Source organism: Aythya ferina (assembly GCF_964211825.1).
Source record: "Aythya ferina genome assembly, chromosome: 7".
In the NCBI taxonomy this organism is placed as follows: domain Eukaryota; kingdom Metazoa; phylum Chordata; class Aves; order Anseriformes; family Anatidae; genus Aythya; species Aythya ferina.
Genome location: NC_140302.1, coordinates 1,829,705 through 1,851,168, shown reverse-complemented (window position 1 = coordinate 1,851,168; position 21,464 = coordinate 1,829,705). Strand labels below are relative to the sequence as shown.

Genomic DNA, 21,464 nt, shown 5'->3' with positions numbered 1-21,464 from the left:
TTTTTCATATCGTTATTTTTTTGGAAGTGTGAATTGCTCCAAGTATAAGTACCTGGCCTTGGAAGTAAAATGTTAAGACTTATGGAGATAATAGGGTAATCAATAGTCAGGAGAATTAAGTAATTGGGAAGCTATAGCGAAAGGTTTCTCATGCAAATCTGATTCTTGACAATTCTTTCAAAAATTGTAAGCATGATGACATAAGCTATTACCCTTCCTGCTCTCCAAAACACCATGTGTCAGCTTGAGGATGCAAATAAATAATAATTGTGCGAAATAAGCAGAGTCAGCTCATCTATCATGTATTTGATGAACATCTGGATGTAAAGAGGAGTCACACTGATAGGAATTTGTTAATAAAAAGGACTTTCGGGATGCATCAGAGGAGGAATTGGACAACTTTTAAGGGCTGGAATACTAAAAATAGACTGTTAGGACAGTGTACAAGGTCATAGTCTGAGGGATAAGCGAGAGTTGCTTTTTTTAAAAGGGAACTTCATCCATTAGCTCCATTATTTCAGGATAACACTTTCAGCTGTCCCAGGGAAAGGTCATACAGTAAGGAAGTAAGGAAAATGTGGACCTTCACTGTATCAGGAAACTTCTCTGTAGAGAGAAGAGGAAATTACTGTAGTTGTGTAGAACTTGCCTGAAGTAATGTGTGCACTCTTACTGTTAAGCTTTATATTGGAAAGCCCACTTCTCTAAAGTATTTGCTCTCTTACCCCAAGTCCCTATCTGGTCTTGTGTAAATGCTTACAGTATCTCTCCTACAGTTTCCACGTGCATTTCAAGGTCTGTAAGGCATTGTCCTGAAGGTTATGTGTTCTAACGTTTTTTTCCTTCTCTTCAGCTGGCAACTATACCTGTGTATGTAAACAGTTGTTACTATAATTGCATATAACTTAGAAGTTTGAAAATGTTCTCTTCACTAAGTAAAATAAACACTTTGTCTCAGTGTTAGCAATTCTGTTTTTCAGTGCTAGAGTTTCAGCATTAGTTGTGGTGGTTTTTTGTCTTTTTTTTGTCTTTTTTTTTTTTTTTCTGATCAAAGCCAGTGAAAGGGAAGAAAGATTTTACAGAATTGTGAGTGACAGATACCATTAACATGTGTTTTGGGGGAGTGCTAGTGCTCTTTTCTTTCCACTTTGAATAATAGTCATTTTACCTCCTGGTGTATTTATGTTCAAATCAGAATAGAAAGTGTTCCTGTAGTCAGTCTTTTCAGCCTTTACTCATTAGTCTTCTGATTAGCTAGAATCGTCCTTTGGCTACGGTTCACACTCCCAAGAAAGGATTTAATAGATGCTACACAGCAGCTATAGATCTAACAAGCCTCATCAGTTCCCGTGTGATGCAAATTCCACACAAGCTTTAGAAGAAATAATTTGCCAAACAAGACTTTGTTCTTGCAGCTCAATTTGTTTTAAATATGATAATCACATTTGCGTATAGGACATGAGAGCAAGAAATAGTATTTGCTGGTAAGTTGGCTTGAGGTGCCTTCATATGACCATAGCAGCAGCCTGACTCACTGAACTGTCTGCAAAATGTTAGCAGCATCTGGCTTTAGGCTGAGTAAGAGATTTTGGCAACGTGCCTTTTCACACAGTTTATTTTGCTAACTAAATATAAGCTGATTACAGCAACTGGCTTGGATTTCAGTTTTTAGCTAGGTGAAAAACATAAAGTGTCTAGAGCAAAATGAAGATGGATGAAAGTATGAGCACCTTGAGCTAGGTCATCTGCACGCTGTTTGGTCCTTGTGCTCCTTGGCCGCCTTCAGTCTTAAACTTGGGGCTGCTGGATGGGGTGGAAGAGGGATTTAGAAAACTGTAAAACTAAATGATATCCTGTTCATATTAAAACTGTTTTTCCAAACAAGTTGAATTCCATTACTGAAGTAAGAAACTTCAAATTGTTGATTATCAAACAACACAAACGGTATCTTGATATATAAGTGTGAATGTAACTTTTTGTTTTAATGAAAAATTTTGCTTTGCAGCCCTGTGTTTTCTCACACAAGAGAAGAAATGGCTTTAATTTTGACTAAAAAGTTGAACAAAATTTCCCAACTCTTCAACCTAGAGTGGCCATGATAGCCTCCGTTACTATCGCTCTGTAGACCAGCCGGCTTCCTCAGATGCCTGGGAATTTCTGTGAACTTCAGGGATTTTTGGACAAATGTGTGATTTTTATTTTTTTTTTTTTTAAGTGAATGGAGAAAACTCGCTTATTTTACACACCATTCTGGTGTTGACTTTAATATGTGAAAAATGAAGTCTCAGTACCAATAAGCCCTGAAAATACAATTGAACCATAGACTACTTCCATATGTATGTTTCCAAGCTGTTCCTGTCTCTATTCTGTTCTCTCCACACTCGCATTTCTGCTCTGAATCTTTTGCCAGGCTACATTTCAGATTATTTTGTCTCCAGATAGCACCAAAAGGAACTGAATTAATGAACTAATGAATTTCAGCTTGTTGAGGAAAGATTGTTGGGTGCTCTGTACATTTTGAAGTCTTTTGAGAAGAATTATCAGTAGAGAATTTAATGCTATGTAAGAATCAACATATAAATAAATTTTAAAATGGTGTGTAACTTGTGTTTAAAATACTTCCATATCTTCTAAATTTTTAGCTACAGCATGAGAAGGCTGAACTGGAGCAGCATCTAGAACAGGAACAGGAATTTCAAGTGAACAAACTGATGAAGAAGATTAAAAAACTGGAAAATGATACAATTTCAAAGCAGCTCACCCTGGAGCAGGTAACTTTTGGCTTTCAAAATGATGACTGCAAAACAAAAAGAAGGATTCAAAAAAAATCTACTTATTTTGTTTTAGGTTTGACTTCATTTTTAAGTCTGTAAGAAACTGGCCAATATCGACAATATAATTCAAGGAAAGTGATTTTAACTCGTAGTCAAAGCAGTACAGCATTAACAGAATTTATTATGAACCCCCCTTTTTTTTCCCATGACATTTATGATTCTCAGTACCCTTAATACAGGCCTTCATGTCGGCTGGACAGCTGTGACTATTTTGCAAATGCAACTTACTATTTTGTAAGTTATACTTGTTGCTGTTTGTCAGCCTCCACTACCATACTACTGTTTGGAAAGACTGCCATTTCTAATAGCAGGTAGGCACAACAGTAAACCATGTACATATGGTCTAGTTGTGCTCTAGGTCACCTTTTTGTGGTAGCTTGGATAGCACAAAACTCGATTGTCAGATGTCAGCTCTGTGTATACTCACAGATTTTAAGATTGACTATGTCCAGTTCCCTTTCTCCCTGAAAAGAGCAATGAAGAGGAGAGAGAAAACACCACTTCTTTTGGTCTTGTTGCCACAGGAAATTTAGACTTAGGGATTGTCTCTGTGTCGAAGTCTAGGCATGTGTATCAAAGCACCTCAGTGGCCTTAGTAGGAATTATTTTAGTATGAAGGCAAACAGATGAAAAAATATAGGCTCATTAAAGAACTTCAGTTTTTCTAGTTTGTGAAATTCTAGTTATTTTGAGTGGTGTAAATATAGTACATTATTCCTGAGAATTTGTTTGTTGTTCTTACCAGAGATACGATGCGTAATTTTTATGTTGCTGATAATCTGAAGTCCTACCTTTTTTTATTTGACCATCTTATTTCAGATGAAATTGTAGGTAAATTAATAGCTACCTTAATGACAAAACGGGTTTCCTCAATTCTTACATTAACATTCTGTATGAATAGATCTATGGAATGAAGTGAAACAGAGAAGTAGGAAGATGTAGTTGCCAGCAAATCCTTAACCAGCGTGGAAATTAATGAGATTGAAATATCTCTCTTAGCCACAAGGTGGTGGTGGTGGCCACATAATCATAATTGAAATGAATGCAAAGTAAGATTGCCAATTAAGCTGGTTTAGTCTTCGAAATAGAAACCCAAGCTACAGTTGGAGTTTTAATAGTATTTCTTTTTGTATTGTTATGGACACGCAGAGACTTGTGAAATTGTAGCATTTGATTTTTTTGCTACATTTGAATATAAACAATAGATCATTTTTTAAAGAAGTCTGGAAGTTCAGTGATGAGTTACTTAATTTTGGCGATACCAGGTCTTTCTCTCAAATACCTGATCTTAATTTCTTGCAGTAAGATACAATAAATCTCAAGTTGCTTTGAACTTCAGCATGCTTTCTTGGGGCATGTGCTGTACCTGATAAGAAGCAACCAAAAATTGTGAGCAGAGCAATTTTAAGGAGGGGGGATTGCCACAGCTCTTCAACAAGAGCCCTGTTAAACAAGTCTTGGAAGGAGTACTCCAGGAATGCTTTGAATGTAACCTCCTAGAACTGCGTTACTTTTCACTTCATCTTCATGAGATCTCTATCACTGTAACCAGTGATCAGACAGTTATAACATGTTCACCAATTCCTGTTTTTTAAATGTGGAACATGAATTAGCTCTGCTTTGATTCCTTCCTCCTTTGCTTTCTTTCGTCTGGAATGCTTATGGCACAGGTGATGAGTAGGTAGCTGGTTTGCAGCAGTGATGGTCATGTAGAATGTTAATCCTAATTCAAAAAATTAGGTTGCATCTTAGGTTTCATATGTGACCTGATTTAATTTCTTTTAAATCAGCTTCAAGGAGCAGAACATTTTTCTGTGAAGGCTAACAGTGAAGAAATTTGCAACATGTGACTATTTCATTAACTGAATGTTTTAGTTAAAACGAACAGTGCCATTTTTCTGTGTTGTAGTTCAGTGATTTGATGGGAAATAAAATAGCTGCCAGTCAGAGATCAAGTGTATATAGTTTTACTGTTACCCTTTTTAACTGCTTTAGTATTTTGTACAGTAAAGTGCGTAACTGGAAGTGATGCAGTCAGAATATTAGAAATAAGAATTAAGTTGGTAATAATCATCTCCTATGTCTGCTCCTTTGAAAGGAGAAGATCATGAAACATGAAATCTTCTGGAAAGATATTCTTGGAGAGTAGCAAAGAATTAAAGATACAAACAGGCAGGGGCAGATGAGAAGCCAATAAGTGAAATTTGGGATAGTGGGACTAGGCTGAAATCATACTCAACTTTCACTGATTTGGAAGGTCTCCATCATTTTAGGAAGAAACACTTTTGCTTGTCAGTAAGTTGGCAAGAAGACTCAAGAAGCAGTAACGCAGGAATAAACATACAATGGATATTTTAGCTGCATTTGAAGCAAAGTAAGTGTTAGAGAGACAAAGAGAAGTACAATGGGATGATGAGGAAGGTTAAAAGGGATTTTTCTTTTCCTCTAAAGAGAGGACTAGGATCCAAAACAATAAGCAATTCTTCCTCACTTCCCTACTGTGATGATTAAAAAAAATCAAATGATATTTGATTGGAACATAATTTTGAACCTATATAAAATGATGCAAGTATTGACAGAGATGCTAGTTTGGTGTTGAGATGTGAGCCCCCCCGCCTTTTATTTTGTTCAAAATATAATCAAGATCCAAACAAACTCATTGACTAGATCTAGACTTCATTTTAAAGTTCACCTGAAATGTCTGTTGCAAAACACGCATACCTACATTCTTTGTGAATTCACAGCTCTGCTCAGCATGCTGAAGTGGCTTCTTCTATAGGTTCAATTCATTAAAGCTTTAATATCCTGACACTGGGAGGAACTGGGAAAAAAATCGAAACCAACAAGGAGGATACTTGTTTCCAGTTTTTTCTCATATTACTTGAAAAGTGAAGTTTTAGATCTCCTTCATAGCCCACTGTCTTCGGTGTTTCATCAGAACACATCTGTCAGCCTTCAGGGTACAACTCATTTGTCTCTTGTCCCTGATGATTTGACCTTGCCATTGTGCGTACATTCAGGTGCCTAATTAATAATGGACTGTGCTGCCTTGGTGATGGCTGCTATAATACTAAGTGTAATCTTAGATTTTTCAAATTAGAGTTTATAAATAATTTGCTTTGTCTCCAAATTCCAGTATACTCTTTTTTCCTACCATTAAATGAAATAGATTTATTTTCACTAGTATGCCTTTGTATTCTTGTTTGGTGCTAGATCAATGATGTAGCTGTAAAATAGACTACAAAGGTCAGGCCAGGTAAGTCCAAACCACACGGCATTGAAGTGATGCAAAAACCATTGCAGTACAATTAGTCATCTGCAGTCAAACCTTCTTCATCATGTGTTTGTACAGATAGCCATCAGATGTAGTGCAGATCTTCGTGTTGGTAATACAGGAGCACGATAGGCAGATTCCCAGAATATTTTATGCACTTTCTTCTCTCTGAACTCAGTCAGCCCAAGCGTTGGCCAAGCATCCTAAGGCAAAACGCCATCTCTTTCCAAGGGCTGAGCACTTTGCTTTGTACCATTCCAGCTCCTACTACTGTGGGCAAGGCAGTAGAAGTCAGGATACAAATTCTCATCACTCATGTGAGACTGAAGCATGTTGCTCCTGACTTGTATGTTATTGAAGTCTAAATTCCCTCAATTGTTAATGTACATCTAGAAATGCAGATGTGGACAGGTTGTCTAAACCTGTTTTTTCTAAGCGTGCTCCCTTACTCATCAATATAAGTGTATTTTTACTTAATTTGCCCTAAATTTTGAAGAAGAAAGTTGTGCAGTCACTTATTAAACTCTTACTGTTGCATTAAGTGCATAAGTGTAAGTTCTGTTCGGTTATTTTGGTATTAATTGAGAGTCTAGAATGTGACCCTTATGGATTTAGATGGTGTAACAGCACTTCAGGCATAGTGATGCAATAAACATGTGACGAAATCATTCAATCTATTTGCGGTCTTTCTTTTTTGTAATGTGTTTTTTTTATTTTTTTGCCTATTGGGAAGATGGTGAGTGTTAACTGTAGGTTGGTTGGGGAAAAATAACCTCATGGTATTTTCCATCTGTAAAGGCATTGATTGTCACATCTGTTTTGTCGTATTAACTCCTGGAGTTCAGCTGCCAGCGTTAGTGAATAAGATCAGCTGTGCCTCTTAATATTCTAGTGTGAACATGAAAAATGCCAGGTTAAATGTTGTTGTTTATTCATTCTTTGCTGAGATAGAAATTAAATTGGTTTTCCTAGGAAGGATTGATGCTGTATCACTAAAGGCAGTTGAATATTTTTTTTGTTTCTGTTTTACTTGTTATCCAACACAAGTCAGACATGGCTTTTCTTCTGTTTCTGGCTTACATAAGCGTGATTCTTTTGCTTTTAACGTAAGATTTTTTCAAAGGAGTAAGTGCTTAAATAGTGGGCTGTAAATTGCATGTGAACTTCAGAGGCTTGTGGAGACCTTTCTGAATAAGCTTGTTATGACATCAGTGACCGTGTGTCCAGGTTTCAAGCTCCTCTTTACTGGCAAGCAGCAACAAGTTCTGTGTAAAAAATTTCTGATAAGATGACGATAATTGTGCAACTCCTGAATCTCTTAAATTTTCCATACACTGTGGCCAGTGTATTTTGGCTGAATTTTGTTTCTTCTTTGCATTTGCCTTTATGTTTTAAGGCATCATGTGAAAGCCTTATTTTTCTTCTAAGACAATGATCTATTCTAATGATAATTCCTTTAAGAAAAAAAAAAAAAAGATGATTCCATCATTTTAATTCAGTGCTTTCCTCTGCAGCTAAGACGTGAGAAGATTGACCTTGAAAATACCTTGGAACAAGAACAAGAAGCACTAGTGAATCGTCTCTGGAAGAGGATGGATAAACTTGAAGCAGAAAAACGGTTTGTCTTGTTGCACTGTGTTACTGTGGGAGATGTATGATTTAATACTTAACCTTCTAGTTTTACGTATGTTTGTCTCTGTCATGCAAGGGCTATTTCATCTGTGAAAACCTGGAGGTTCACACAGTTGTAAAGCTCCTTATTTACCCTATACCACATGCTTGAGTGCCTACACTAGATGAAACTAAGTAGTATAAAAATGATCTGGGAAAACTTGAAGGAATTTGCTGATTTTTTTTAACTGCTGATAGTTTTTAAAGTTTCTGGTTTGGGGTCAGCTTTCTATTGATGGCCCAAAGAAATTAACACGGTATCATTATGTAAGAAGCTCTTGTTTTTTCCCCTATCTGCTTGAAGAAAACTTCAGCTTTTTCTCAGTTGTTTGCACTCATGTCATTAAAACTTCCTGCTGCTTCTTCAACAGAAAATAAGACAGAGATACTTTATGTTCTTGGGAAAGCTAAGATTAAAAATATGTATTAAAGCGACTCTCTCTTTGCTGTATAAGAACTCTGCTTTGTGGGCAATAAGGGAGAAGAGGTGACAAATTCCTTGTTTTCTACTACATGTTTTAGTAGAGTTATGTTAGTGTGGCTCTATGAATCTTGACTGGAGACTTGGAAAACACCTGAACATATATGAACTGCAGTTCTTGTAGTTCTATTTTACAGAGCCCTGTGGAAGGTGCTCTGAAGAGCTGCATGTAATACTCAACAGTGGTAAAACCATAGTGAATGGACCTTTGGTAGGATTTTTGCACATCTTAGCTTTAAAGTCTTTTTTTTTTTTTTTTTTTTAAGTCAAACCATTCCTGGTTTAATTTATCTCAGTTGGTGTGCCTTCTTTCTGGGAGATAGGTGGAGTTGTAGACCATGCTTTAGTACCACATTGCGTGGTGTGTATGAATACCAGGCCATGCAAAGAGCTGTGCTTGCATAGTGTTGTTGTCCCTGGTGTTCAGTGCAGCCTTGGATCTGGCCAGTCAACATGGTTCTGGTGAAGAACAGTTTCCTGCTTTCCATCTGAAAAATACGTGTTAACTTGAAAAATATTCATTAAAACATTAATATGTACTGTCTACTTGTTTCATCATGAAAAATGATCATTACTCCTGAATTTACACAGTTGAGTGTTTGAGGTTATTTGAAACCTTGACTGTATGGAAAGAACAATGTGATGAGAAATATTTTTCTGTTTGGTGATACTTTAAAGGAGAATACCTGCTTCAGAAAATGTCTATGAAGTTTTCTCTCTTTTGCTAATGGTGAAATGTAGAAAAGCTTGTATTTCGCCATAGATAAACTATGCTCATTTGTTCATCTTGAATGTGTATTCTTCCTCTAAGAACATAAATGTAAAAACTTAGAAGAGATTAAATGAATTTGCTTGGAAATTATTATGCGGGTTAAGTTTGAGTATAAAACTGAGGTAACTATCTAAAGTCTTTAACTTGTTTTTCCCAAACTATATACAGAAATATTTGGCAGTGTCAACACCCAAATACTTTAGAAAATCCATCTGTCCCTGGACACAAATTTTACATTTCGTATTTTTGGTTAAAACAAACAAACAAACAAAAAACATTATTAATCCTCCTGAAATTTTCCTAAACAAATGCAGTAGTTAGCGTAAATCTTACATACCTGCCAAGGCCTTGTAGTGTCTTTTTGAGGAGTTTAAGGGGTTTTCTTTTCATGTAAATTGAAAGTAAAGTTTAAGCTATTTTTTTATTCAGAATTTTGCAGGAGAAATTAGACCAGCCAGTATCTGCTCCACCGTCACCCAGAGACATATCAATGGAGATAGATTCCCCTGAAAATATGATGAGACACATTAGGTTTTTGAAGAATGAAGTGGAGAGGTTAAAGAAGCAACTGAGGGCTGCACAGTTACAGCGTGAGTAAACAACTTGTTTTAAATCTTTTTAAGTCTGTGTAATGTATGATTTTTATATAAACTTTCAGGAATTTAAGGTACAAGTGGAAAAAATAGGGTAAGTTTGGACTAAGCTTCATAATTGCAATAATTAATGTATATATACTGTATTTATTTGTTGGGTTTCTGTATTTGTTTTTTTGTTGTTATTGTTGTTTTTTTGGGGGGGTGGGGGGGATTGTGTGTTGCTGTTTTTTTAGCTTTACTAGAATGGGAAAAAATTGCCAAATATTTCTTGAATATATTTGGGCCATAAAAAATGCTTATTCTTTTACCCAGAGACTTTTAGCAGTATTTCAGCACACAGATTCTTTAAAACATACTTAAGGATTACATTGTAAGAATCCAGATACAACTTAGGAATTACTCAAAAGAATTAATGGCTAGCAAAATAAAGTTCAATTGTAAAAATTTCATCTAATGGTTGCAGGCTGTGCTGAGGTAACTTTAGCTTTGCTAAAGACTGATTTAGACTGATTTAGACTGATTTTTCAGGGAGCTGATTTGACTTCACAGTATAGCACGAGTAATCTTATTTTGTTCTTCCTTAAGTAAGATCTTTTTGAAATAGCTGTGTACAAGTCTGTGTATTTCTGTTGTGGGAGGCGTGGTGGAGCCTTGCCCAGAAGTGGACACCCTGCTTTCTGCCGTGCCTTTTGAGGGGAGGGAAGGTGGGTTTTGGGTGGCAGAAAAATCACTCGTGCCTTCTTGGAATGCTGTTCCATCATCTCTTCACCCTAAATCTAAAATTTCTATCTAAGGTTTGTCAGTTTTGCCTTTTTTTTGGTAGTGTAGTTTCCAGTCAGTAGCGTTATATTTTGTCTGAGAGATAAGGAGGTGCCTACCTACGCGGGCAGATTTGGGAGAGCACGAAGCAGGCAGTCGTCCCCCTTCATGGTGCTGGTCCTGCGAGGCTGGCTGCAGCGCTTCAGCGCCTGTGTGGAGACACAGCTCACAGGGCAGCGGCCTTCATACGGGCAGAGATAGTGGGAGAGTGCTCTTGTGCAGAGGCCTTGTGCACAAGTTTGTGGTATTAATAATTTGTGTTAGTTAAAAGAAGTAAGGGCTGCTTATCTCTGTACTTGCCAGTTCTGTCTGCGGCCTTTGCTTACTTCAGAATGAGAGCAAGGCCTAAGATTTAAAGTACTCTTTGTACAAATTTGGCCTAATCTATTTCATTTCACATGTTCTTTGCTGTTTTCAGGTAGTTTGTTTTTGAAATACTGTAATTCAGAGTAAAATTCTGAAGCAGTTGAAGTCAAATTCTCATGGAAAATGAGATTTAGGTTTAGAAGTACTCTTTTCTGTTGTGAACAGGTTAAACAGCTGCAGTATGTACAGCAATACCAATAGAAATTGTGGATATACTGGTTTGTGGGCTGCCGGTAAACAGAAGATGAAACTGATACACCTTTCTTTCAGGAGGAAGTTTGGTGTTTGCAATATGTGGTCATTTGAGAACCTTTACTATTATTCATAAATACTTAGTCTGCTTACTGAATTCTCATTTTGGTATTACATTTCATGTTCCTGAAACACTTACTTCCACTCTAGGAACTCTTTTGATATAATAATAGGTGTAAATAAGTGATACTGTTACTTTTACGATTGGTACTTCCACTTAAAAGAGACAAGCCATGTATAGTTGATAGTTTGGGAACAGTCTTCTGAAATAGGAATATCCTTTGATTAAATCGTACAGCATAAAGAAATGAGCACAAAGAGTGATGGATCTTTAAAAAAACAAAAAACAATAAATTCACTGCCTATTTGATCAAATATTAGAAAACCTCACAAAATACATATGTGTAATAAGTCTTCTTCAAATGTTCCATTTTATTTAAATAATGTGTCAAAATGCTGCATAGCTTTCCGTGATATAATTTAATCACTTCAATGGTCTGCTGAATGTCTTTTAAAGTACTGTTTGATGAACTCAGTTTAGAATTGCAAACTCAAATTGTCGTTTGATGTAGAGAGTAAACCACTTGTTGACTTTTAATATTGGTAGATGACCTGCTGGCCCATCTCTATGATGAAGTCTAATCGAATGTATGCTATAGAATATTTATAAGATGACAATTTAATACAAGTTTGAGTATTTTGTGTTTCAGCACTTGTTTTGTGATTCCTCTCTTGAAATGGAAATGCACTGTTAAAAGTATCTCTTTGCAGTAATATTTTCGTAACTGTGTAATTGCATTACTGTAAAGGGGCAGGAATTGATTTAATTGGTTTACTGATTTCTTTGACTTTTTCTCTGCTTCTCAAATTCATTTAAGTAAATGCTTGAAAGTTCTTCTTGTTTTTATCCTCATTTGCAAAATTGCTGTCAGATAGTAATTTTAGTAGCTACTGTTACAAATTAGCCTTTGATGTAATGACTTAGAGGTGGGAACTTTGAGTGATCCATCCTGTACATTTTCTGCTCCCTCATTCTTGAAGTGCTGGGATAAAATTAGGCACAACATATGGGCCTGTCTATGAAATTGAATGTTAACCAAATTTTAATGGAATTCTGAATTTCAGATTCAGAAAAGATGGCACAATATTTAGAAGAGGAGCGACATATGAGAGAAGAAAACTTGAGGCTTCAAAGAAAATTACAGAGGGAAATGGAGCGTAGGGAAGCACTCTGCAGGCAACTGTCAGAAAGTGAATCCAGCTTAGAAATGGACGATGAAAGGTGTGTATTTTCTAGCTGTTCAGGTATGTTAGCACTGAGCTTGTTAGCTAACGCTAACATGCTTTTTTTAATATTAGAAAATGAGTACTCATAAAGGTAACTTAAAAATGGGTTTAATATATGTATCAAATTTCAACATGGTCCAGGACTGTCTTTAGTAGAATTATATCAGACTTGTTTACAATTTAGATTAATTATAGCAGTGAAAAATAAAACAATTTTCTGAAGATTGTTTAGGGTTTTGATAGTGTATGGTGAAATAAACAAATCTGTGGGATTGAGCTTCAAGATAATTAAATCATGGTACCTTTGTTTTTCACGTAACTTGGTAACTGCAATGAATTCTGTGAGGTAGGAAAAATATACTTGGGGTAACTTTTCTTTTGCAGAAGATAGAAAGTGTTCTGCCAAATCCAAAGGAATAGCATATAAAGCTTTAGAGAGAAGAAGCATTTCCAGAGCTAGTGGGTTTGTTTTTGATGTCCAAAATATAATATCCTTGATTTCTTTTTTTTCTGTACTACAAGCTGCGTTATTTGCAGTGACCGTGGAAATAATCTTTATTTTTTTTCGTGGTTATATATTATACCTTTTATTTTCTAACATCATAGTGATATGACAGTGTTATATCTTGAAAGAGGTTTTATGTATACTTTGAATAGAACATTCTTAGTTCTTATCAAATGTTCATTATCTTATTATACAGTTTTACGTTATTTTGGATTTATAGTGGTACTTAAAAACCAATACAAACAAACAAAAAACCCTCGCTCTGTGACGTGTATTCTTCTGATACTAAGATGCTTCTTCTTGGGTCATCAGTATATTTGTTATGAGATATAATTTACCAGAAAACAAAGTACCAGATATTTTGTTTCAAGGAGTGCCCTTAAAATTCAAGGTAATGTTTTCAGTTTTATGAGGTACTAGGCAACTGACATGTATTGCAATAGCATCTAGTATTACAATGTAGAATGCTGTGTTAATTAATTATTGTTAGAAACCCAGGGTTCTCGTGTTCAAACCTAATTCGATTAGCCTAGTCTTTTCTGCCAATATTTGTTGTAATAGAAATATATATTAAAAAAGAAAAGAACAGAAAAAACAGTCAAAATTTATATTCGTATGAATCATCAGTATTCATTCAAAAACTCTAGAGTATTCTAACTTCTTTTTCCAGCTTTTTGTAGGTAGTGTTAGTAACAAAATGTAGAAAAAAAATAAGAAATGCAATTGTCATGTTGATTTATGTTGGTACTACAAACTCATTACAGAATCGCTCCAAAATAGGGGTTTGCATGGTAAGTAATATAAAGTAAAGTGAGGGAAGCTGTTAGAGTGGTTAGTCTTAGAAGAGAACTGTGTAGACAAAAATTGTAGAACTACATGCAGTAATTATTTAAAAATGGAGATTTGCCAGCTTACTTTGTCTTCCTAAAAATGGTTGTGCTGACAGATCGGATGTCCATTTTCCCAGTCACATTGTTAGCTGATGATACTTATTTTTTGTAGAGTAGATGAAGATGCTTTACTGAATTCGAAATGCACAGCTCTCACAAAATTCCTTCCTCCTAGCTAGCAGTATCCTTGCTTTCTCAGTCCTCCATCTTATTCTCTTCAGTAACAGGGAAATTTCTAAAACCGAGAAGCATACTAATGGTGTGCTGCTATTTCACATGACACAATCCAGGTAACTAAGACGACTTACAGAAAATTGCCTTCACATAGAATAAAATAAGATTAAACCGCAAAGATCACTGCATTGCTGTAATACGTTTATTGTCTGCATTACAAGTTACTGAGTGTTATAGAAATAGTCTAGTCAGTTCAGTTTTGCTAATCCTGCCATTGGTAGCTCTTTGGAAAGCTTACGTTTAAGCAACCTCTAATTTATCAGCTGTTGTTCTGTATTGTAGCTACTGTTACTAATTAACTGCCCGATTTTAAACCATCTTCAGCATCACTACAGTGCACTGCCCCTGTTAAGTGTTGTGGCTTAGTGACTCTGAATATCATGGTTAAACATTAGTTAGATTGAGACTCAAAGCATGCATCAGATTGCTTAAGAACTGGCATACAGAACTCAAAGTAGTAATTTTTGTGAGTTGCATTGAACATGAAAATTCTTAATGGTACCCCATGTTTTTGTTTGTTTCGCTTTTTTTTTTTTTTTTTCTCCTGTGATCTGAAAATAAGTGTAGCTACCAAGAATTTCTGAGCAGCACAATGGTAGAAGGGAAGACAAGTAAGAGTCAGAGGGCATTTAGGTAGCTAATTTTATCTTCTGCTTTGCTGCATCCAGTAAAGAAACAGATAAATGCAATATTACTCTGGGTGCGCTGATGTACAGGTAGAGGAGGAAATGAGCAGGGGAACCTGTAATCTAGACAGTGACTGAAAAATCTCCAGGGAGTGTGCCTAAGCAAGTTAACTTAAAAGCTGCCAGCGTAGGGCTTTGGAAAAAAAATCATTAACTTGCTTCTGATATATAAACAGTGAGTGGCAAGTAGGAGCAATTGGTATGATTCTTATTTCCTTTTATATTAAATAAAACTAGCAGTTGATGGTTGTGAAGAAACTTCACTGTATTCAGTGCAGGAAGTACAAATCAATGACACGAACTAGTTACGGTTGGGATAAAATGGCACCTGTTTATTTTATCAAGATGAAGTGTGGGAGTCATCTTGCTGCACAGCCTGCAAACATCTTTAACAGGTGAAAGTGCTGCATTCAAAATGTCTGTCCGTTTCCATGGCAAAAGATGTGATGAGCAGATGGCTTAATGTTGAGAGTAGACAGATTCAAATGGGAAGCAGGGCTGTGAGGCTGACCAGCTGTTAGAACAAATTATCAATACTTCAGTGGCTTTTCTCCCCTTTCTGTGATTTCAAATTAGTGTTTGATTCCCTTTCTGGGAGATAAGCTCCAGCTAGACAAGCTGTTGAGTTCAATGTAGAAATTACATGTAAAATGCAGAACTGCAGCGTGGGTCAGATCAGTTGATGTGTTTTATACCTCTGACCTTAATACATACTATTCCAACTGTGTACAGCTTGTACAGTTTTAACTGCAAATGACTAAGGTGAGTCCAGCTGTTTCCATGGAAATCTAAGCCATTACTAGAACATTCAGCAATGAAGAGAGTGTTCCTGTCATGCCTTCCTAAAGGTGACTGGTCCTACACTAATCTAACGTGATTCTTATGGGAATTCAAAATGCACAGTGAAACATTTAAAGCATGGCATGTTTTAAAAGGTTTAATCTAATTATTCTTTACCTTTCTTTTTGTTAGATATTTTAATGAGATGTCTGCACAAGGATTAAGACCTCGCACTGTGTCCAGTCCTATCCCTTATACACCCTCACCAAGTTCTAGCAGACCTATATCACCTGGTAAATATTTCACCCAGTTTGTAAAATTTTAGTTTGCGTCATATAATAATGTTCCCTGGGTTGATAGCCTTTCAAAGCTAGTCTTGGGGTAAAAGATGCATTATAAATGTAAGAACAGATTCGCCTTAAGTTTATTTTAGCACAGCACGAGTTTTTGGATGGGTCTGTTTCATACTGTGATCAAATACCACAGGTCAGTTAAGTAGTTATCCTTTGAACCCCTTATCATCCCTACCTTCCCCCCTTTTTTATACTTCTGCGAATTTCTGATGTAAAGCAATAGCATACTAAGAATTTATGTCTCTATTACTTTTAACAAAGGCAAATTAACTTTTTTTAGTATAGTAAATAGATGATATGGTCTTCAGAATTTCAGAAGAACCTGAATGGCTTACACCTGACCTTATTATTGATTTTTTAATTACTGAATATATTTTTAATGTTAAAGGAAATGTATTTATGTTATTAAGACATTTGTTGATAGATATAAAATCCCTTAAAATTGCTATTCGACAATCATTGTAAGTTTTTGGCCATGATGTCACATGGTGATCACAAATATGCTTGTACTTAGTAAAGAGAATCCTGCATGCTCTGCTTTCCCAAGTTCACCTGTAGAATCTATCAGAGAGAGTCCTACAATAAGAGCAAAGGAGACGTGCTCTGTATCAACACATTCTGCAAAATGGGATTTAGGCATTTTATTACACGGGTCTAAACATATAAAATGTGTTTAAATCTTGGTTTTCAGGATATACTTCAGTTTTTCAGAAAGACTCAAAATAATTTTCAGGCTGATGTTGGTAAAAGAGTGAGCACATACATCCATAAGCCAGTGTTAGAGATATGATAATTTAGCTTTTTAAGAGTTTTTTGGGGGAGTTCTGAAATGAGACAGATTGCTTGGCTTTCAATGTTTTGCAAGTTATATTACCACAAAAACAATACGTTTTTTTAATCCTTTGCCTGTAACTGTATACAGAAACGTAGTCATACTAAAAACTGTTCTGGAGCAACTACTTTGGGTGTGTGCATGTGCAGCCTTCATAATAATCATCTTCAATATTCAACTGCACATTGGCTGTAGTCCACACAGTGGCTATAGTAATGGTAAAAAGTGTATGTGGTGGAAATTCTCCAGCAATTTACAACGAGCTTGCATCCTACATTACCTAGAAATGTGCTTAACGCAGATGCTGATGTGTCAGTGCAGGAGTGCTCTTCGGGTTTATTGTTCCTTCACTGGGACAGTGGCACATTCCTTGCTTGCTATGGGCTGTCGGGTCAGATGCCTCTGCTGATGGGAGACAGAGAACTGCATTCTCATGGGAACTATATCTCTCAAGCAGGGGATGCTACAATTCAGTCTGCAAAGGAGTTAAAAAAATAAATAAATAAATAAAAAATCACAGGTGAAACGATCATTTTTAATGTAATTCACAATTTTAACTTTGGTAATGTTTGTACAGTAAATGTTCCAGCCTAGCACTTCTGCGCAGGCAGCTATGTTGCTCTCCACATATGATAAATTGATGTCTACTGTTGGAAAGTTTCAGACCTCAGAAGAGTAGAAACAGCAGTTTGCTGAAGAATTAATGAGATCAGTAGGGAATCTCATACAGCTGTTTGGTAGGTATGAACGCAGTAGTTAATGAAAACAAATAGTTTTTGAAAAGTAGTACAGTAAGATGCTGCAAAAAGCACAGAATAATGCAACAGTGAATATTTTGCATCAAGTGCCTTTATGACTTGGCCTGTTTCTATTAGGAAACAATGTGACTGAATTTGGAGAGACATAATCTGAAACACGTTAGAAATGCTATAGTTTTATGTGGATATCCAGGTCAGGTTTAATGGCTCAAATTCTGGGTCCTGAATCCTGGAGCCTTTTGTGCTTGTGTGGCTTGAGATGCTGCTTTTGAGGACTCCTTCAAGATGAGATACTGCTGAGGTTTATATCACCCTGCATGAACCTGGTAAGACTGGATGCATTGCTATCCCTGGGCAGCTGGGGAATGGTTGCTGTAATTACTGATTAGTCTTTAGTGTGGATGAATTCATGTATATTTTGCTTCTGCAGCTAGGCTAGATAGATATTTTAGGCTGCAGAGATGCAGAAGAGCTACTTTGGATGTATGTGCGCTACTCTGTTAACGCTGCTTTGACTGCCACATTGACTTGTGTTTATAAAACTTCTGAAGCTGATTTATTCCAAAGCAGTCCACAGTTGTAATGCTGTAAAGATGTCTTAAAGTGTGTTTCTATTTTTTGTTGTTCAGGGCTCTTGTCTCTGACTTGCAATGCAAATTGTCACCTACCTGAACATCGACTTGTGTTCCTGTCGCTATGCTTGCAAAAGCACTTAGCTATAGAACATGCTGTACAGACAATCTGATTACTTAAGTCGAAAATCAGATTTTGTTAATCTGTGTTGTTTAGCTACTCTAAAGTGATTGATTCCATTGGAGTAGCTCATAATTTGCACCAGATGTACATTGAAGCAAGGGTGGTATAATATGCTTTTTTATATAACTTTATTAGTGATCTGAGGCTTTGTGTGTGTGTGTTTTTTTTTCCTAGGGTGTCTCTTTAGTCAGGCATAGGCAGAGCCAGGTGCTGTTGCGGCACTTTGTTGCATTGATTTAGTGTAGAAGAAGTGTGAAAACTGTTAAATCCAGTGTGGTATTCTAAAGGTTTAGTAGGCTTTTCGATAAAATATTGGTCATAATTCTCCAAAGCTGTTTCCAGTTTTTAATAGTAAACAGCTGAGAAAAGAGTCTTGTCTCTTATCCTACTGATATTTTTGCCAGAAGACAATAGTGAGCTAAAGGTTTTGGAAAATCTGCAGTTTTGAGAATGTTCAGAACATTTCGAGGTCTGAATTTCAAGCACTTAGCTGCTGTCATTTATTATTATTATTATTATTTTATTTTATTTTTTACCTTGGTTAGCTATACAGGTACTCTGCATTTTTCTAAACCAGTATTTACAGAAGGAAAATATTCAGAAAGAAGAATTAGATCAGATTTTTGCACTTCTGAATATTATGGTTACTTTAGTATGGATAAAACATATTGTAATGTTAAATGTTACTTGTACTGTAGTCCATGGAAGATTATACCAGAATATTTTAACTTCACAGCCCCGAAGATCATTGGGTCTCTGCCTATAAGCACAAGGGCAAAACAGCAGGAAGTCTGGGCTGCCATTGGTTTGGCTGCAGAGGTGTTATGCCTTGAAGGAGTCACCTCCATCCAGTTTCTGTCATGTGGAAACTCTTAGTGTCCCAGTGCTGGACAGCTTTTCCAGGCACAACCTGTCTGCTTCTTCAGACTGCATTTTGTTGAGGGAGCAGTTTGCTCTGAGGAGAGATGGAAAGCTGGATGGAAATGTCTGTGAACTAACACTAAGCTGCCAAGGGAGCCCTACCCTGTTTATGTTAAGTGAAAAATTGTTCAATGTTGTGTAATGTGTGTTCTCGAACACATGGCAGTTTACTACAGGAAAAGAATAAAATAGGTTTTACATTACCCTTTGACTATTTTTAGGTGTCTAAATTGATACCAGTTACCATTTCTTTAAACCATCGTTGTTTCAAAATATAGCAAACAAAAACAAAACAAAAAAAAAATCCCCACAAAATACATTGTTTGTAAAATAAACAAGAATGTTGATTTCTGCCTTGTTTTAACAATTTTTAGGTCTGTCATATGCAAGTCACACAGTTGGTTTCACACCACCAACTTCACTGACTAGAGCTGGAATGTCTTACTACAATTCCCCAGGCCTTCATGTGCAACATATGGGACCATCCCATGGTATTACAGTAAGTATTTTAAATAGCAAATGTTTGTTACCAGTGTCAGTTTGGTTTTTAAAAATCATGATTGCTTGTCCTTAAGCTTTTGTGCAAAATGTTTTTGTAAATGTTTGTTTTTGTCTCCTTACTCCAAGATATCTATTGCTGCTTTCTTCAACCCTGATTTTCCTCTTCACCCCTCAGAAACTGATTCTTTTTGGAGAACCTTATTTTCTGCAAAAGAATAGGATGTATTATCATCTTAAGGACAGTAATAGGTATCATCTTATGGATCAGCAGGCAGGGTGTGAGAAGTGATGTTCTAAGCTACTGAGCCTATCCCAGGAAGTAAAAACATTGCTTTCATTTTTCTCCTAGTCTCCACCATCTGACGGATGAGTCATCTGAGGTTGCTCCAAGCTCAGGTTTTCTTCAGGATGACACACAATGCTACCACCATGTCACTGTAACAGGCAGTTAACTCTTATTTTCTATTCTCATTGGCAAAGAAGAAAGTTAATATATTAAAAATTTGTTAGGACAATTTCTCAGTATCTTTCAACTGGATTTATTTCATTTTTAACTCTGATGTTTGATGCGTTTCTACTTAATTGAGCTTCTTCTAAATATTTGTGGAGTTTAACAAGAAAACAGAGCCTAAGAATTAACCATTTGGCGAGATAGCTTGTGAGCTCTAATGTGTCAAGACCATTTTGATTTTTCTCAACAGGTATGGTAGAATGTAAATATTGTCCTTTAAGATGTTTGCATATACTTGTCATTCTCAGATGTGAAAGCATGTTTCAACAGAGTATTTAGTAGAATGCTAAAATATGTCTGCTTCTTGAATTGCTTAGGTGGGCATGCTAAAGTAATTGTTAATTCCATTGAGCAAATGGAGATGGGAACTATATAGTAGTGGGTAGAACAGGAGGCTGGAGCTCAGCAGGAGGGCAGAATCCTGGTCTGGGTCCAGCCCTCCAATGTGACTAACCTGGGGGTTAGTCACAGGAAGGTCTGGAAAAACCTAGAAACTGAATTTATAATTAAGTTTTTTAAGGAACTTGTTCTATTCGGTCTCTGAAATTTTGATTCTGCTCTTTCTGATACTGTAAATTAATTGGAGTAACACTGAGTCGCTGACTACGACAACCACCAGGACAAAATACTGATTGTTTAGAGGAAGGTTTTGTTAAGTGGCTCATGGTTTTTCCTTTATAATTAAGCCAGTCCCTTCACATTATTAGATGTATGCAAATGCAATAAATGATTTTAAGTGTTTCAGAAACATCAATCAACTGTTGATAATCCTTTGGCTACTTTCGTAGAGCTTTTAACTAATCTACTATATAATTGTTCAAAAAAAATAGATACAATATATATTATTTGACCAAACTGCGATTTGCTTCTTGACTCTTCATTTTTAATCTCCATTACAGAACAAATTGATTTTACATGTAGTACATTTTGTATAGCACTGTAACCGTTCTTCTCCTCAGAGCTGATTGACTTCGGTTGATTATTAATTATGGGTGGGTAGTTTGTCATGCCATGAAGTTCTTGATTAATGCTAAATGGATTGGTAAGTAGTAAGCATTTTGGGTTTAAAACTGCAGAGTTCAGTGTTCTGCAGTGTAATTTATATTCCTATGTTGCTAACTTTTAAAGATTTTTCCCCCACTGGTTTGTAAAAATGGATTTTAAATCTTTGTGTTTAAATGTGCAGGTTATTGCAAGTCTGTGGTTTCTGTTGAGGGGAGCTTAATAACCATTGTTTCACTCCTACAGCTCTAGGGGTTGTAATCTTTGTTGTATGATATTTGGTCTCAGAAGATCAAGCTGAATTATGCTTCAGTCTTGCTCCAGTATGCAGGCTAAGAGTTTTTCAGCATGCAAATGATTCTGGGCAAATGCTTTGGCTTTTG

General features: G+C 36.2%; 1 protein-coding gene across 2 annotated transcripts in view; it reads left to right on the top strand.

The window, feature by feature from the left end:
* CCDC6 (coiled-coil domain containing 6) overlaps window positions 1-21,464 on the top strand; it is a 46,369-nt gene that overhangs the window by 21,746 nt on the left and 3,159 nt on the right. The window contains exons 3-9 of one of the 2 annotated variants that reach the window (XM_084526168.1): window positions 2,643-2,771; window positions 7,623-7,726; window positions 9,462-9,622; window positions 12,191-12,347; window positions 15,640-15,740; window positions 19,442-19,566; window positions 19,918-20,934. In XM_084526168.1, coding sequence (XP_084382294.1) covers window positions 2,643-2,771; window positions 7,623-7,726; window positions 9,462-9,622; window positions 12,191-12,347; window positions 15,640-15,740; window positions 19,442-19,566; window positions 19,918-19,938 — 798 coding nt within the window. In that variant the 3' untranslated portion in view covers window positions 19,939-20,934. Of the gene's footprint in view, window positions 1-2,642; window positions 2,772-7,622; window positions 7,727-9,461; window positions 9,623-12,190; window positions 12,348-15,639; window positions 15,741-19,441; window positions 19,567-19,917; window positions 20,935-21,464 lie in introns of those variants that run through there. The other variant, XM_084526167.1, reaches the window with a different exon arrangement.